This window comes from Harpia harpyja, chromosome 5 (genome assembly GCF_026419915.1).
Source record: "Harpia harpyja isolate bHarHar1 chromosome 5, bHarHar1 primary haplotype, whole genome shotgun sequence".
NCBI lineage: Eukaryota > Metazoa > Chordata > Aves > Accipitriformes > Accipitridae > Harpia > Harpia harpyja.
This window is the reverse complement of record NC_068944.1, coordinates 10,332,482-10,351,187: the sequence shown is the minus strand read 5'-3', so window position 1 is coordinate 10,351,187 and position 18,706 is coordinate 10,332,482. Positions and strand designations below refer to the sequence as shown.

Below are 18,706 nucleotides of genomic sequence, written 5' to 3'. Positions count from 1 at the left end.
CCAGAGGCTGCCGTGTCGGGGTAGGACCCAAAGATCAGTGTCAGACACGAACAGGTTACACTTATTTTCAAAATACGGCTCAGAAATATTTCCTAGATACTTATTTTCTGAATGCTGTTAGGAACAGTGAAGGTTAGTGAGGGGAGAAAGGAGCCTCACTGGCACGGCCTGGTCGGCATTTGTCCCCTACAGACCGATGCTCTGTACCCCCAGGGTCCCACTTGGCAATTTGGCATTGCCTAAATTACGTGTCAAGGCAAGCAAAAATGTTGGTTGTGGGGAATTTTAAGAAAAGTTCTTGACAAGATGGCGGGCGGGAACCTTTGGCTCTCTTCTAGAAGAAATTTAACTTTCCTCTCTCGATGAGCCCTTAGCCCCGAGGCCTGGTACTCCCTCCCCGGCCAGGGCAGCTTCTCCTCCTCTCCTCCCCTTCCTCCTCCTCCTCTTCCTCCTCCTCCTCCTCCCCGGCCCCTTCCCGCCCCCCGACCTACCGCCCCGCACCGACAGTTACGGAGGGAACTAAACATGAGGAAAATCGCCCCGAGCGCGGTGACGGGGGTGTGTGTGTGGCGGGCGGGGGCTGGGCCGATAACCGCCGAGGGGGAACCCTGCGCGCCGCTTCCCGCCCCGTGTCCCGGGGCCGCCGCGGGCCTCGCCTCGGCCGCAGCCGCCGCATGGTGAGGGGCCGCGGGCGGCGGGGGGGGGGGGGGGGATGTTCACCCGGCCGGGGGCGGCGGGAGCAGCGAGGCGCGGAGGGAGGGAGGGAAGGGGCAACGGCTGCCCCGGCGCCGCGCTAGCAGGGCGGGCAGCGGGGCTGGGGAGGGAGGGAGGGGGGGGCCGCCACCGAGGGCGGCCCCGCTGCTTTCGGTTTCGCTTCCCGCGGCGGGGAGGCGAGAGGAAGGCCGGGTCGGGGCCTGACGGGCCCCCGGCGGGCCCTGGGCTCGGTTCTTGAGGACGTGGCCGGCCGGTAGGAGCCCGCAGCGCGGCCCGTAGCGGGGAGCGGAGCGCCGGGTTCCCCCCACCCCTTCCTTCCCCCCCACTCCCCCTTCGGGACGCCCGGTTTCTGCCCCTCAGCGAGGGCCGGGGCGGGCAGCGGGGCCGCCGCCCGCTTCCCCCCCCCCACCACAAACGCCTTGCGGGCCGCGGCCGTAGGCCGGGCCCTGTTGCCGCTGGCCGGGCCCTGTTGCCGCTGGCAGGCCCGCACCCCTCGGCCGCCCCTCTGCCGGTGCCCGGGGGCCGGCTGTGGGTGCCCCCAGGAGCGGCTGGGCCCGGGGGGTCCTTCGCGGGTGGTGGGGAGGTGCAGGCGGAAAGCTGAATCGAACCAGAGCTTGTCACGCCAGCTTGGATTATTTTGTTTTGTTTCGTTTTTTGGTGGTGTTAAAAAAGAGTGGAAGCGCAGCGTGACGAATTGTTTAGCCCGGCGTTCCCCAAGCTTTTAAAAGCGTAAGTCGGGAAAAAGAAACTAGTGTAGTCCACTTGAAGCCTTGGTAGAAGACGTAAAACCTTCCTTTATTCTTGCGCTTCTACTCTTGGCGTGGACCCCTCGCTTTTCGGGGGCGAGATGCAGGAAGGGTAGGCCTCTGTAACCTGTTGGCTGCTGGGGTGAGACCAGAGGCATAGTTCAGTAGTACAGAAAAATGAGTATTGGGGCTCTGATTGCAGGTTGAACTGCGTTGTGGCCACCTACTGCAGGTGTCGGTTCACTACAGACTCGCTCCACCAGTTCAGCTTTGTTGAAAAAATGTTGACGTGTTAGTCATTAGGTATTTTCTGCCCTTCTGCAGCTGGCTTAAACGTGTAAATCCAATATGAAATGCCTGTCATCTGCTCTGACTTCTCAAAATGCAGTCACGCGCCCTTGCTTTGTCTGGATCAAGTTTGTCTTGCCGGGTGATCCACAAGCGCACAGATCTGCTAGGAACCACAGCCTGTTACGTACAGCTGCTAATTCCGGCTGTTCCGTAGGAGATCCCACATGCGCGGCTCTTTATCCCATTGCGTAGTTTCATGTCACTTTGCGAACACGCTGGGGCTGGTGACAATGCCTTATCGCAGCCTAAGAAAGCTATTTTCCTTTGGTTCCTTCTACAGCCGAAGCGGAAAGATGTAATTCGGACCCAAAGTGCAATTTGGCTGTAGCCTGCCACAGGAGCCTGTTCCTCACTAACTACAGAGCTCAACCAAGTGAGCAACAGTGAATACTCTGTCAGTGCAACTTCGGGGCCAGTACTACTCTAGGAAGAAGTGTTTCAGGTCACCTTAGTGAGAAAGCTGTTGTAAGTCTCTGCATGCTAGCATCCGTATTCTAATCTACAATGAGAAAAGGAAAAAGCTTTTGGCCTTACAACCCTTAAAAACAGGCATCTATGCTGGAAGTACTTTTTCTAGTGGTAGTGGTTGTCTAAAGTGTCGTAAGTGAATTAAAATCAAATACGTGAATTACATTGCATGTCCCTGGGCAAGCAGAACTCTTCAGGTTTATTCTGCATTTTGCCTACCGTATTTGAAGCAGAACTCTTCAGGTTTATTCTGCATTTTGCCTACCGTATTTGAGTGGAGAGCGCTAGGCAGTTTAACAGAAGTTCATAGGTGTTAATTTGATGTATATTACTTATTACATTTACTGAAATTTATAATAACAAGTTACAAGTATGTTACCGTACATGGGAATAATTTTACTTCTGATTGACTGCAGCTATGTGACTCTGTGCTTTCTATGCACCACCACATAGTAAGTGGAGATTTTGTGTTAGTGTCAGAATTAAATTCACACTTTCGCTGTTTGGAACTGGATGCCTTAAGATTCTCTTACCCCATAGAATTATTTGACTTAAGCAATGAAATAAGATAGCATATGCTGATTGGACCTTCAAAAGCTGAAAGAGGAAGTGATCAGTTTTTGAAAAATTTTGTTTGCTTTATATACCTGTTTATTTGGTAAAGCAAAGATCAAACGAGTGGAACTCCTCAGGTTCTTTTGCTCTGTTGTTTACTAACAAAGGAATGTAGATTAATCCTTCATGGAAGATACACTTAAATAATTTCAAGGACATGGGGTGGACAAACTGGATAAGGGATTTTTCCTTGTCTTGGGTAGTAAGAATCATAGATGATTTTCATATTAAGTGCAGATATCAAGTTAATGGTATTCTTTTATGCTAATTTTACTTCACAATTACAGTTTCAGTTTGGGGGCAGTCTCCAGAAAACGTAAATATTAAGAAGGGATACATATATAATTTCTGTCACCACCTAGTACTTTGATAATACTGCTCAGTATGGTTTGGGTATGTCTTCTTTTTTTACGAACACAGTTGACTGAAAATTTTTGCACATCTGGGTCTTGATCACTTCTGGATAAGTGTTATTTCTGTCATTGAAATATAATGGAATTTTGGTGCATGAATTTTGAATGTCAAATTGAAAGTATTTTACTTGGAAGATAACCTCTTAACAGGCCTGTAGCATCAGTGTCTGAAAAGACAAGATTCTATAATTTCTTTGTTTATGAAAATATCTTGCACAGTGAATGTAATAAAGGACAGTTAATTACAAATGGTTTTATCTAACTTTTTAAATTACCGATTTAATGATATGGTATTCTCTTGGGCTTTTTTGCTCAAACTTGAATTTATTTTAGAGAATCAGAGCCAAGTATTCCAGTCTCGGAGAACTCGAGATTTCGTTGTGCTTGGGACTTGGTAAATGCCTGTAGGAAGGACAGTCCAAGCGATGGTGCTGTACAGAAGCGGTCAGAAAGGGAAGGTGATCTGTCACACGACTGTGTGGTGTCTGCATGGCACCCTCTGAGAGAGGGCTCATAACTTCTGCAGCTTCATGTACATGCTGACTGCAGTTGAGATCCAAGGACAGAGACAAAATTATCTTCTTAAAAAGCTGAAGTAGAGAGCAGTGTTTGTTACTTGCCTGAGGAGAGGGGTAGATAGGCTGGACAAGGCTGCTACTTAGAGGGATCTTGATGGGATGGAGAAATGGGCTGACAGGAACCTCACAAATTCCAGCAAAGACAACAAGCAAGCCCTGCATCTGGCATGGAATAACCTGATGACTAGAACAGGCTGTGGGAAGACTTGATGGAGAGCAGCCTTGCAGAAAAGGACCTGTGTGTTGGGGTGGACCACATGCTGAATACGCGTCTGAGCGAGCTGTTGCAGCGAAGGACAACCGCATTGTGGGCTGTATTAGTAAATGCGGCTGAGGGACAGCAGGTCGAGAGAGTGACTGTTCACCTCTATTCGGCACCTGTGAGACTAGCAAGGCTGTTAGGGGGCTAGAACACATGATATTCAAGGAGAAACAGAGAGGTGGATTTGTTCAGCCTTAAGAGAAGGTGAAGGAGGGGGAGGAGATCTTACAGCTGTGCGTGGGAAGCTATAGAGCCAGGCTCCTCTGGGAGGTGCATGGCAGTGGGATGAGAGGCAACGGACACAAGCTGGTTTAGCTACGAGGAAGGTCTTTTTGGGTTTGGTTTTGTTTGTTTGTTTTTAACCTGGAGAATGGTCAAACACTGAAGGAGGGATCTAGTGAGTGCGTGGAGTGTCCGTCCATGGAGGTGTTAGAACTTGACTGGACAAGGGCCTGTGCAACCACATGTAATTCAGCTTGTACTGGATGGCGTATGAAAATCCCCCCCCCCAACCTAAACTGTCCTGTTACTCTGTGATTACTCAAAAAACAGGCATTACAGCTTTAGAAATTAATTGTTAAAGTTATGCTTAGGGAAACACAAACCCAATAAAGTATGCAAGAAACCTTAGATTTCCTTGAAATTGCATCTGGAACAAACGTAAGGTCATCACAAAAAGTTGTAATGTTAATTTTATTTACCATATTATATGAACTTAAAAAAAAGTAAGACCTTGCATATTTTCTTATTGGTAATTTATGTCTTAGAATTTTTTGTTACGACTATACTGTTAGAGAGAACATTAAGCAGGAGACCTGATGAGAATGTAGGGAGTTTTTATACTTCGTTCTTAGTTTCTCACACTTACTGTTAGTGAATTTTAGGCAGCAGTGCCTTAAAGAAATTCGTAGACACTGTCGTGAAAGCTAGTTTACTGTCTGGGAATTTTTAAGAAGAAAATGACTATCCAGAGCCCTGCATGCAGCCAAATCTTTGAATTTAAAACTGTTGCTTATTCAGATCACCTACTCAAGACATAACGGCTGTTGGTTGCATTAACTCTGCTTTCACAGTGGTCCAGTTTATAAGTCACCTAAACTGTCAATTTTGACTCATCAATATCTAGATGTCATTAAAGGTTAAGGACAAAATTATGATGGATTTAGCTTAGTCTCTGCTGTATTTATTCCAAGACAGAATGGACTGTGGGTTTCTGTGAGTTCACGTTGTGCAGTAAGTTTGAAGAATTTGTGTCATCCCTTCTTCAGGATGATTCAGTATTAAAGAAAAGCATGACAGGGCTACTAAATATCTTTAAGGAACCAATTTTTAATTCATTCTAGCTCATAAACTCGTGGATTAGTGTATAAGCTGTCAGGAAATTAAATGTGTGTTCAAAGAGGAGGTACTACAGTTTGGAGTGGGATGCTTTTTATCTTTTGCTCATTGCAAAAAAAATCTGCTCTAGGCTCAAAATGGAGTTCAGTTGTGAGATAACGAGTGGCTCCTTTAAAAGTGTCAGGGACTGTAGTGACCAAGGTATAATAGAAGAATCAATGTATTTTTTATCATCTTGCATTTAAGCCACTGTTTTTAGAATGGTGGAAAGAGTAAATCAACACAAAAGGATTAAAGTTCTTTTTACATCCCAAAAATGCGAGGCCACCCACTGCATGTTTATTTGAAGATTTGGACAAAGAACTATTAATCTTAAATACCTTGGGTTAGAAGGGGATTTGTAAGACTGCTTGATAGTATGTCTCTATAATTTGGAGTGGGGATAATTTAGCAATGACTGCAACATAGCAGTGACTGCGAAGTCGGTTGGTGAAATAATTTCCTTCTGAGGTTCTGAAAAATGGAAGGATGTATCAGTGAAACATTAAAGATTGACTTTGCCTAACTTGGTCTACTCTCACTAAATAGTCAGTTTTCCACTGTTTTCAGTTTCTGTGTTGGGTGCGATAGATAAAGGAGGAGAGTCTTCTGTTAGCATTTGGTTCCTCAGAAAAACAACATTGTTTTCTTTGCAGCTGTGTTGGAAAAGGTGAGTAGTTTGGGACTATTTTCCTCTAGAAGCTCAGCTTGCCTTTGCCAGAAGCGCTTTTAGCTTTCTCACTGGCCTGATGGAAGATGCTTACCACTTGGCTCCTGTGAAGATGAGGGAGATTTGTACATATCCTCCCTGCAGCCTGCAAGTGAGGGCTGTGACTGAACTTTGAGTGGTTCTGTTGAAGACCCAGTGCCATCAACTGGTGTCTGCCTTCAAGTTCTCCCTGCCTGCAGGAAGTCACAGGTCTCAGAAAAAGCTCAACAATCTCCCTCCGCACTTTCGCACCATAGTTAGGTGTGAGAAAAATAATGTTTAATTTCACTGTTAATAATATGTTTGGCTGTGTGGAAAAGTAGGAACATTTTTTAACCTGTTACATTCTGCTGTGCCTGCTCTGTACCAGGAGGATTATGCTCGTTTAATTATTTTAAATGAGTTTAGTTACTGGAAGAGGAAAATCGGGGAAAGCCTTCTGATGCAGTTGCTGGTAACACGTCTTTTTACTGACGCTTGTGACAAAACTTTCTCGTATGTGTCTGCAATTCCACTTCTTGTTTTTGTTAGAAAAGGAGTATACAGAAAGAAAATCTCATTTAAATAACTTCTGTTTATACAGTATTAAAACTACAAAGTTATCTCACAATAGTTTTTTCTTTCCCCTTGTGTGCATTCAGCATAATGGAATTCCTTTATATTGCTCATATGCTCTGTAGATAAATGCTATTATATACAGTTCTACATATCTTTCTTTTAGAGAAGTGAAACTCCAAAGTTATGTTTTATGCATATGCAGGGAACAGAATTCAGGCTGCTTATGTACCTACTGGTCCTGCAAATATTTCAGCAACCTATTTAAACCCTATGTTAGGTGATGCCTTAGTCGTTTTCAGTAGGGGACAAATGCAATTTGGAGTGCAAATCTTCATTCAGGAGCTCTTAATCTTTCTAGGAAATGGACTTCAAAAATTAATTTTATTTTGGTGCCTTTTCAGGACATGTTTTACAATTTTTAAGACAATTCAGAATGTAAATTGGCAGAACTTGTACTCTGATCAGGCAGAGCATCTAATTGGAAGGTTTTTTCAAAGGTTTCCATATATCATTATGCTGCAAAGCATGTTTGCATCTGTCTTAATTATTTAGCTATTTTTTTTGTTAGTGTTAAGTTTTATCAATGAAAAATGATCCCCAAAGCCTGCAAATAAATGGAAATAATACATTTAAATGCAAATACAGTATCTGGATTTTAAGTAGCTAATGCTGCTCAAATGTGGTTTTGGAATAGATGTGATTATTGGAAAGACTGATTTCCCTTATTTTGCTTTCTTTTAAAAAGTGATTCTAGATTGCTACATTTTTGTAAGCCTGTAATTCTTTTTTTTTTTTTAGGGTTTTCTACCTTGGTGAAGGTATACTGGACCTGAAAGTGTTGACCTGAAAGCTGCTTTTAGGATGTCTGAAGATGATGAAAAAGTTAAACTCCGTCGAATTGAACCTGCCATTCAGAAATTCATTAAAGTGGCAATTCCAACAGATTTGGAGAGGTTAAGAAAACACCAAATAAACATTGAGAAGGTTAGTGTTCACTTTTTACTAATCTAGTTCTTTTTACAGTGTAGAAGCAGTCATGCTGGAAGATTATATAGAGATTTTGATGAAAAGTTGATTATTCAAATCTTTAATTCAAATTTGGCTAAAAATGAAACTGGTAGTTAAGTGTGTACAAAGGCCTTTACATTTGTCGTAACTAGTCAGCCTGCAGAGTGAGAAACATTACTGTTTTGTATTAAAAAGTTATTGTAGGGAAAGCAGCCTAATATTCTTACTTTATTTTTAAGTCCCAGTAGTTTGCTGCCAGCTATTCTGAGTAATTTACTGTTTATACCTATCTTTTTCTCTATATATTTTTAAATTGAGTTGAGAGAAATAGATTGAATTATTTTAAGTAAATAGAAAAAGAATTTTATCAAAACTGTAGCATGTTTATATGCTTTTTGTTGACAATAGCTCACACGTAACAGTGAAACTGAACATGCTTCCGAGAAGTTAAATTCTTGCATACACTGTGGCAAAACCTGTCCTGGTAAAATAAACATGCCCAGGATAGTTGTCTGGCATGAAATAGCTTATGTCCTTATTATTAAATCCTCATATTCTGCAAAGCAGGGTGGCTGCATCGACATTGCTAATGGGGAATAGCCTCTATTCTGCATTTATAACTCCTTGGCTGTTCTCAGGAACTCTTTATGTGAGAGAGCTGTTTGGTATGGCCAGGGACAGTTCTAACAATTTAACAGCACAGATGACCAGATTTCAGACTTGAAACATTCTCAGTCTTTGTTTATTAGTATAGATATAGCCTATGGAAACAGAGAAATTGGTTTGTTGAGGAACGTGCTAAGAGATTTAGTAAAACAGGTGACAGCAATAAAAAAAGGAAGAGTGACTCAGAAACACAGTCATAATACCAACATTGGGATGGAAGTTTTGAAATGACCATACAAGACATATTTGTTTAGAAAAGATTGTACTTACCACCACAGAAAAATCAGTGAACAGCTGAAGTTCCGTGCAGTTCTGCACATGTTTCTGAAAAATCATACATCGTATTAATTTGACTAGGCTTATTCAAAATGTATAAAATCAAGTCTATATGTGAATCCGGATGGTGTAGGACAACTGTCTACATTTTTTTAACACCTTGGGAAGGAATGAAGAAATTGGAAGGAAATAGGTGAACAGTTTTGATTTCCTGAAAGGTAAAGGACTGCGTATAATGTATTGTTGAAACTGTTTTGCATTTTGCTGCTGTCATTTGTTCACAACTTTTACTGTAACTTTACTGTAACTTTATGTTGTGGTTTAACTCCAGCCAGCAACTAAGCCCCATGCAGCCGCTTGCTCACTCCCCCCTGATGGGATGGGGGAGAGAATCAGAAGAGTAAAAGTGAGAAAACTCATGTGTTGAGATAAAGACAGTTTAATAGGTAAAGCAAAAGCCATGCACACAAGCAAAGCAAAACAAGGAATTCATTCACCGCTTCCCATCGGTGGACAGGTGTTCAGCCATCTCCAGGAAAGCAGGGCTCCATCATGCCTAACGGTGACTTGGGGAGACAAATGCCATCACTCCCAACGTCCCCCCTTCCTTTGTCTTCCCCCAGCTTTATATGCTGATCATGATGTCATATGGCATGGAATGTCATATATATGGTCAGTTGGGGTCAGCTGTCCTGGCTGCATACACTTCCAACCTCTTGTGCCCCCCCAGCCTCCTCGTTGGTGGGGTGGGGTGAGAAGCAGAAAAGCCCTTGGCTCTGGGTAATCACTACTCAGCAGTAACCAAAACATCCCTGTATTATCAACACTGTTTTCAGCACAAATCCAAAACATAGCCCTGTACTAGCTGGCAGCTATGAAGAAAATTAACTCTATCCCAGCCAAAACCAGCACACTTTACCAAGTGGGTAACCTTTTGGATGAAATTTTCTGTGCCAGGCTTCTGCCTCGAGTAGGTTGGGGATGGGGGAGGAGGGAAAATAAATCCATGTATTTGTTTCTGAGAACATAGTCAGGAAATAATGTGTTGTTCAACTGATAGTAATTTCTTTTGATAAGAAGTGCTTATTTTAAGTGATAGCAGGTGATTGATAGCTTAGTGGTAATTTCTTTTCAAAGCAGTGACATGTGTTGGAACACTTGAGATATTTTTGTGGGGTGGTCTTTGTCCAGACTGTACATTTTGCTGTGCCTCTAAAAATCTGCCATTTTTTGGCCAAGAGGTATGATTCTGAAAAAAAAAATGGTTTGCAGGTACTCAGTAGATACTGGTTGAAGTTCACCAGCTGAAGATAGCTAAAGATTTACCCAACACTAAGGCATGCTCCTCTGCTTAGAAATTAGCAGAACTCATTCCTGGAGTTGCTAATTTGATTGGTCCTGAATCTGACATTGAAAACAGGGAGATGATTTTTCTGTGTTCCCACTGCCTCATCCTCTTACTTTCCCTTAATTGCGTGCAAGAGGAAACTTCCTGGCTCATGTAAATGAAGGATAAAGAATTGGGTGGGGGGAGCTAGTGAAGAAGTACCTCAGATGGGAGGTGAAAGTGCAGAAATGATGGCTGACCATGGGACGAGAGAAAAACTGCGACAGAGGAAGACCTGTGGCTGCTGAGACTAATGATGGGAGATAATAATTTGACTCTTTCCTGGTAAGGGTGTAATAAGGATACAGTAAGGATATGAACTGCAATATTCACAAACTGAACAGTTTATTAGTATAATATTTGCCTGAAGCAATAACTTCTGAATGAGATGACCTGTTTTTTCAGTCACAGCATGTTGTTTACTCTTCGTTATTCCATATTTGTATAATTCATTATGTTAGCTAGATGTAAGCTGATTCAGCATTTTTTTGCCTTGGAATTGGCCAGTTTGCAGCAGCCCCGCTCTGTAGTGGCCAGGAGGAGCTTTCTGTTCTCCAGCTTCTCCCACAAAGAACAGTTAATTGACTTACTTTGCATTGTAGCCAGAGTACAGAGGAGTCAGTATTAGCTTGCTCTTGGGTGAGATGATGGGGGAGCAAGGAACCTTGACTGTTAAATTGCCCTGGAGAGGTGTTACAGCCTCCATGGAGCAGTGCATACGTCTCTCATTGTGCATGGCCCATACCTAGCTGTGGCCATAGAGCTAGCTAAGGGCAACTAGTGAAGAATAATGTGGAATAGGACAGGATTCAGAGGTGCCTAGAGGAGAGCATCATAATAATAGCTTTTCCATGCATACTGTTTCAGTCAAATAGAGACAGTCTTGGTAGCTAGGTTGTTCCCTTCTTTCTCTAAGCAGAGCTTGCACAACTGCTCATGGAAGCAACATGCGTTTGCCATAATCCACCAAGAGGGATTTCATGGTTGCAGAGAGGTAGAGTTTTTCGTCTGTAGTTGGCTGATGTTAAAATTACATTAAAAATCATCTCTTCAGGGCAGCTCTCCAGTTAACACCAACAGCATCAATGAGTGTGGAACAGTGAGGCATTCCATTCTTCAGAGTCTTGAGGAAGGCATTGAGAAGCGAAGGGATGATGTTAATAAATACCCGCAAAAGGGTGGCATGAAAGCTGCAGCCTTTCCTGGAAGGAACAAATGGGTGGTCACTGGAAAAAGAGTCTGTTGATGGGAGGGGGAAGCTGACCTGCCAGTACAGAATGGGAAGTGATTAGCAGGGTACATTAGCGGTACACAAATGGTTTTGTTGCACTTTGAAGGTAAAGATAAGCATGTGATGTGTGTAAGGTAGTAATTAGGGAGAGACGATGGAGGGGATGTACATAACTGTTACACTCTTGATTTTTGTTTTTTGGAAAAGTATTACTTTGTACAGCTAAATAGATTCTTTGCTAGGTATCATCCATGTATGTAAACTCTCCCGGATTTAGGGTGTATAAACACCCTATCAAGAAGCTTCAAAAGGCATTGGGTGCTCCAACGAGAAACAGAGACGTGATCAGTCATTACCCTGTGTAGTACTTAACAGCGTGAGAGATGATCTTGGGAATTGCTCTGTTTTGCAGAACCTGGTCACTGAGGAGGGGTAGCCAGTTTAGTGGTTGATCCTGCTGAATATCTTTTACATATTTAGACAAAGAATAATGATGCTGTATCTAGCCAGATAGTGTTACCATGGTGTCAGGGAAGGGGTGAAATAGGTTCCACTTAATTCAGCCACGTGTTGGTAAGCTGAAGTCTTTATTGGCCCAGCAACTCATTTGTGTTAAGCATTCCTGTTTTGCAGACAGAAGGGGAGATCGTTGCAAGAATGGATTTCTGTGTCTAGAAGAAAATGCAGAAGATACTAGCACTCAGGATAAAATGAGTTTTTAGGTTAGTTCTGATCTAACACTTTGTTGAAAGCATTGTCAGAGAAACTCATGCTTAGCCAGAGTTTAATTATAGGCAATACAGACTGCAATGTTTCTGTCATGGCATTCAATGACCACACTGAAATACCAAAATGCTTTATTGAGCCGTTGAATTTTATATTTGGAATGTAAAAATCTGATGCAATCTAAAAGTATCTGGTTTGGACATTTCTTGAGATTTTCAGGTTGTTGATGGTATCAGTGTGGATGATCTGTTCAGTCAACATAATAAAATCTGCAGATCAGAAAAATCCTTAAATAATTGTAAACATAGTTCTTAAAATTAGTGTTAACTGCCCTTCCTCAGGAACAATAGTTTTATGAAAGCAAGAAGTGGTAGCAATGTTTCGTGTAGATTTGTCTTTCTGATTTCAGAACACTTAAAAATTTCTGCATCCCTAGACAGTATAAATCCTGGCAGATTTGATATTTGAATTAGTAATTAATAGAATTATTAGAAACAAGTAACTATGGATAAAACCTTTAAATTAACAATTGGTAACTATACCAGAAGGTATTCAGCAGTACTGAAGACTTCAGAACTTCTGTGTATTGACAAAAAATATAAGACACAAACATTTATGAAAAGTAATACATCTGAGTATAAAAATAGTCCCTAAATGCTGGATTCTTTAAAGAGTCCACACTCAGTGTAGTGTTCTTAAAATTTGAAAGTTTCTCTCTTTTTTTGTTTTGTTTTTTTTTTTTTAAATACTTTTCTGGCTGTAAGAACTATAAGTATTCCAAAGTTTACTCTATTGATAGATTTATGAGAAGGTGAAAATAAAAATATGGCAAATCAGAATTTGAAATCTGTCACTAGGTAGTTTTAGATTATCAGAACACTATCAATAGTTTGCTTGATATAGTTCCATGATAATTTGCATTTTGTATCTTTTACATGCATTTTAGCCATAATGAGTGTGTTACAGTACTTTTATGAGCTGTCAGCATCAGAAACTTAAATGGTTTTCTCTAAAATACTTTTTGTAAAATTAACTTTAAGCCATGTAAACCAAACATCCCTAGAGGTAAAAGGATAATTTTGTAAAATCTGATCCTGTTTATTTTACAGGCTACTTTTAAGCAAAAATCCGTAATTATGTCAAATTGCTTGGAGCAGCAACATTATTTACTTATGATGAAGCCAATATCTCTAACCTCATTTCATGAATATTGATTTAAACCTTAGGTTCCAGAGATAGTCCAAACAATTAATCTACTAAATCACTGTTTGAAGAAACTATAAAATCAATATATAATGAAATTTGACCTTGAGCACCCCTTTTCAGAGGAAGTGGCTACCATAAATCCATTGTCGTTGCTTCTCAACTATTTGAGAGTCCAACTTTCCATATGGCAGTTTCTGAAGACTTAAAAATTTTGTCCTTAAGAAATTGGTTCTCTATACTTGCTTTTTTTTTTTCTTTCCATGTTTTCCCCAAAGAGTTCTTGTTTTCTAAAACACATTCCATGGGTTGGATGGCCTTCACTCCAAAACAGGGAATAAAACGCATGCTTATCCAAAAGAGTTACAACTTTCTGTTAGCCTCTGTTAGATGAAAGCAATTGTCATGGTACTACAGGAAGGTGGAGATTTTGGCATGCTGCCCTAAACTTTGTTGGTGACACGCAACAACCCTTAAAAAAAAAAAGTGCTGTAAGACATGGCATCCTTTTCTCCGTTGCTTTCAGTTTTAATTTCATTTCCTGTGACTGTGCCAAAGTTAAAGGATGTTGTGCGAAACATTTTTTACCTTGGGTTGGGGACAATTGTTGTGGTGGGAAGATACATAAAGGTGACACAAAATGAGAAACTCAGATATCGGAGTCTTACTGCAGTCTTCATCTGAGTGTATGCATTTGTATAAGATATTTATTGTAGAGCTTTTAGAAATGTTGGTGAGCACTACCTGCTACAAAAATTAACGCAGAGGATATTACGAAAAGCTTTGAGTTCTCTCCATGTCCACTGGGTACTTTCAAGCAGAAATGGAAGGGATCCAAAGCATAAGCATGAAGGTTTCTTTCTAAAGAGCGCTCTCAAAAGAGAATGGGACAAAGAGGAAAAGAGATTGAGTGTCTAAGAGTAACCTTACATTTTGTATTTCTGATGTGAAATACAAACTATTTGGCTCTAGCACAATTATTATTAAATATCACAGAATTATGGAACTGCAGAGTGGTTTGCATTGGAAGGGACCTTTAAAGCTCATCTAGTTCCAACCCCCCTGCCATGGGCAGGGACACCTTCCACTAGACCAGGTTGCTCAAAGCCCCATCCAACCTGGCCTTGAACACTTGCAATGATGGGGCATCCACAACTTCTCTGGGCAGCCTGTTCCAGTGCCTCACCGCCCTCACTGTAAAAGATTTCTTTCTTATGTCCAATCTAAACTTGGGCTGTTTCAGTTTAAAGCTGTTGCCCCTTGTCCTGTCACTACAGGCCTTAGTAAAAAGTCTCTGTCTTTCTTCTAAGTCCTCTTTATATATTGAAAGGCTGCAGTCACACCTCCCTGGCATCTTCTCTTCTCCAGGCTGAACAACCCTAACTCTCTCAGCCTGTCCTCATAGGGGAGGTGCTCCAGCCCTCTGACCATTTTTTGTGGCTCTCCTCTGGACCTGCTTTAACAGGTTAGGATTCCATAGGTGTTTTTTTACTTCATGGACCTCCCTTAGTTTTACATGTATTTGTTAATGATGAATAATGCCAATACCATCTCTTCTCAAGGTTTGCTGTCCTTGACTCCTCCACAGTGAACATTGCGCAGTACGACCTACTTTGTGTTGGATGACAAAGAGAAGTCAACAAGGAGGAATTCTCTGACCGCATGAATGTCATTGCTCTACGCGTATTATTAAGTCATTGGATTCTTTGAGGCCATCACTAGCACACTAGGAATTTTTAAGCAAAGTAGAAGAACTTCTAAATATATAAAGCAGATAAATGTGCTGAGCATTTCTAGTAGAAATTATAAAGAGCAATAAAGGTTTCCTGGAGGAATTCCTCTTGTTCTTAACTGGAAAACAGAATTTTTTTGTTATTTGGTATGTGGCCAATATGTTACAGTTGGTTGAAATTGAAAAGGTAATTTTTCCCCAAACCCCTTCTGTTCCACCTTCAGAAATTCCTGTTTCAGTACTCTTTCATGGATGACTGAATTGGAAGATCTGCTGTTGATACAGATTTTTTTTTTTTCCATTTTATTTTAAAGAACAACTGTAGTAATTTTAATGGCATAATAATTTATGCAGAAGTTGCTAGTTTCCTAGAAAAATCACTTTAATCTGACTTAATTGAACACTAAACCTTTTCTTTTCCATAGCACTACAAAACCCTAATCTGAAAGAACTTTTTTCTCTGAAAATAAGAAGTAACTTCAGATTTCTTGTATTTTAGGAAGCTGAGTAACTTGTGATCCTTATTGCTGTGGCCTCTAAAACTATGAAAAGAATTAAGGAAAGATGTAGGCTGTAGATAAAGTTTTTTATTGGTAACGAAGTGTATTAAGAAATTGGGGAATTAAACTTTACATAAAAATACCTCACAAATCATGGTAAGTATTTTGTCTTGTTATTGAAACAATCAAAAAGAATGTTCTAATATTGTCTAGTATTGTAAATGCATTCTTTGATGGTTTCAGCACATATTCCAGGAATCACAGCTTCTACTTCTATAATTTTACCACTCTTTTTCATGATAGTGTCTATATTATTTATGTCAACTGCCAATAGCAGGGATTGATTTATTTTAATGATGAAAAGGTTTATATGTGATGATACGCAGTTCTTTTGCAAAACTTGCGCTCTGCTACTGGAATAATTACTCTGGTCTCTGTCCCGTGGAAAGTGCTGTATGGATAGTTTCCCATTGAAGTTAGTGGAGCCTCATGCAGGTGCCAAATCTGCCCTGATGGTTCTCGTAACCATATAGAAACGGTAAGTGTAAATGTAGACAGTAGTGTTGTGTAATGAATGCAGTTTTCTTTGTAAATAATATCAGATACCTTGTTGTCCTATGTGACCAGTACTTCTTATCCCATATTCCATTCTTTTTTCCTCCTTCTGTCCGTCGTTTTACTGACCACCAAGTGATGCATGCCACAGCTGTATTGGGATGCTGCAATAGCTCTTTGTTGTTAAAAACTGATGCTGAAACCCTGGTTATCTGCAATTCAGTAAAATACATTGTACAAAATTATTCACAAAATAATTGCCATTTACCTCTCTAATTTTGCAGTGGAAATGCTTATGACTCAGCTTCTTTACTGTCAATTTTGGAAAATTAAAGTGGTTATTTACTGAGTGTTCCTTTTTTTCTGCATAGCCAGTTGGCAAAAATAGCAATTACATGGAGTATTTTTCCTTTATTTTAGTATCAGAGATGCAGGCTCTGGGACAGATTGCACGAAGAGCACATTAACGCAGGACGAACAGTTCAGGTAAGGATATTAAAATGACTGTGATATTAATGGAATCAAATTACATACATAGTACTGGTTACCTCAGGGATGGATCTTCACAGAGATGTATATTTCAAAGGTGGATTGACAAGTACATGGTATTGCTTTACTTCATTTAAAAGGTAGGGATTTCCTAATTGTGTCCTATGAGGCAAATACAATCAGAAATGTTTCAGGATTCTTGAACAAACAAAAGTTTGGAGACTCTGGTCTTTTGCAAACTATCCTCTTACATTACTAAATTAGAAGACAGGAATTGCAATAAGGCATACTGTTAATTTTAAAGCATGGTTTCAGACCAAACATAGAACATCTGCACTACTAGTTTGGTGTGCAGATCTCATTAGATGCGTAATATCATCAAAGGAGGAAATACCAGACACATTTGTCAGCATGGCATCATCTCAGTGACTTCATGCATAGTCATCCATAACTCAGCACACAGGGAATCTCACATCTGTTTCTAAAAAAATGCATGTCTTGATGAAAGTGATGCAAAAGCTAATGCCAAACATCAGCCTTCACACTGCTAAATAGGACGCAGCCAAAGAAGATTGTCAGTTCAGAAAACCACAAAGACCAGATCTGCACTGCAAAGTTTGCTGATGCAGATACAGCAGCTAGTGGTTATAACATGCTGTACTGGCAAAATTCTGGGGAAAGGCTTATCTTTGCCAGCAGGAGAGGCATTTTGGTGGGTTTCATATATATTGTTCAGGGTAGGGACATGACAGTTACTAGAACAAACATTTTGTGGCCTACGTTGCATCTAGACAAGCAGGCTTTGCCAGCAGGGATAGCACAGTCCTAAACCACTGTACTTCATATTTTAATACTGTAAATTCCTGTGTTTGTTGCATTGCCTTACTGACTCCTGTGGGAAATTAGACCAGAATAAAAATGGAAAAAACCCCCTCAGAAATAAGAACTTAATCCCAAAGGAACAACAGTATGAGACAGTAGGCAGAGCTGGAGTTATGTATCTTTTTTGAGGAATGAAAGGTGTTAATGAGCCTTTTCAGTGTAGATGATAAGTTATATATGAAATCCACTTGATATTTCTGTTATTTGGAGGTTTGAATGTTTATTTTGATCTTTCACCAAGTATTTTTGAAATATGAATATAAGTTTATTCTTAGTATCAAAAGAGTCTTCCAAACGTGGAAGTCCTATTAAAAAAATGCCATTCTAACAGGTGTGGTGTAGTAAGCATGTGTTTGTTTATGTCTGTGCTCTAATCTATTTTCATGTCTGAGAGGTAGGAAAGGCTTCTCTTGGAACTCTTTATTATCAGTATCATTTGTTTAGCAAGACAAAATCTATCAATAGTTAGGGAAAAAATAATCACGTCGAAGATGATATTTTTAAATACATTAAGTGCTTTAGTAATAAAACCTCCTATTTGTCTCTAGAAACATTTATATTTGTCTTGAACCTAAAGTCTGCCACTTTCAGGCAAAATAAATTTTCTTATATTTTATTTAATGCTTACTGCTTTTAGATCTGGATACAAGTTACGCATTAAAGTGGTTCACATTCTGATACCCAGAGAGCAGACTAAGTATTTGGGTCCATGCAAGGAGAGTAGACTAGCTCTTTGTTTTAATTAAATAGTTAGGAGTCTGGAGTACTTGATAATAAATTATATGACATGTAGAATGTGTTTGCTGTAAGCTGTTTAAATGTTTACCAATGGACTTGTGATCTGTTTGTTTGCGAAGAAATCAGATTAATTATTGTGATACCAAATGTTCTCTGCAGCACACACTTTGCTCTCAAAATTAGATGGTGTAAAAATACATTAGGAATCCCTAAGTCAATATTGACCCAAGGCATCCGCCACAGGTTTTAGACAAATATATGCACAGCCACTCTACATTTAATCCATGTGCACATAATTAGCCATTTTTCTGAATTTTCAGTTTACCCAGAATAATTACTTCTGTTGTAGTTTTGATGATGGTCAAAATTATAATAGAAGTATAGATGAGCATAAATGTATACCTCTTCTTTCTGGTGACTGGATGCCACATTAAAAAACTCTAAAAAGGAAAGTGAAGAAACTGGGGAGATCTTTGTATAGGGCATGATGACACCCTTTCAAAAATACCGAGAAAATTGCTC

At 40.5% G+C, this 18,706-nt stretch overlaps 1 protein-coding gene across 12 annotated transcripts in view; it reads left to right on the top strand.

Annotated features, from left to right (window-relative positions):
- Positions 1-514: 514 nt before the first annotated feature.
- STX17 (syntaxin 17) overlaps positions 515-18,706 on the top strand; it is a 37,315-nt gene continuing 19,123 nt past the window's right edge. The window contains exons 1-5 of one of the 12 annotated variants that reach the window (XM_052787199.1): positions 865-967; positions 1,387-1,443; positions 2,092-2,205; positions 7,590-7,775; positions 16,496-16,561. In XM_052787199.1, coding sequence (XP_052643159.1) covers positions 7,653-7,775; positions 16,496-16,561 — 189 coding nt within the window. In that variant the 5' untranslated portion in view covers positions 865-967; positions 1,387-1,443; positions 2,092-2,205; positions 7,590-7,652. The other 11 variants (XM_052787198.1, XM_052787203.1, XM_052787201.1 and 8 more) reach the window with 11 other exon arrangements.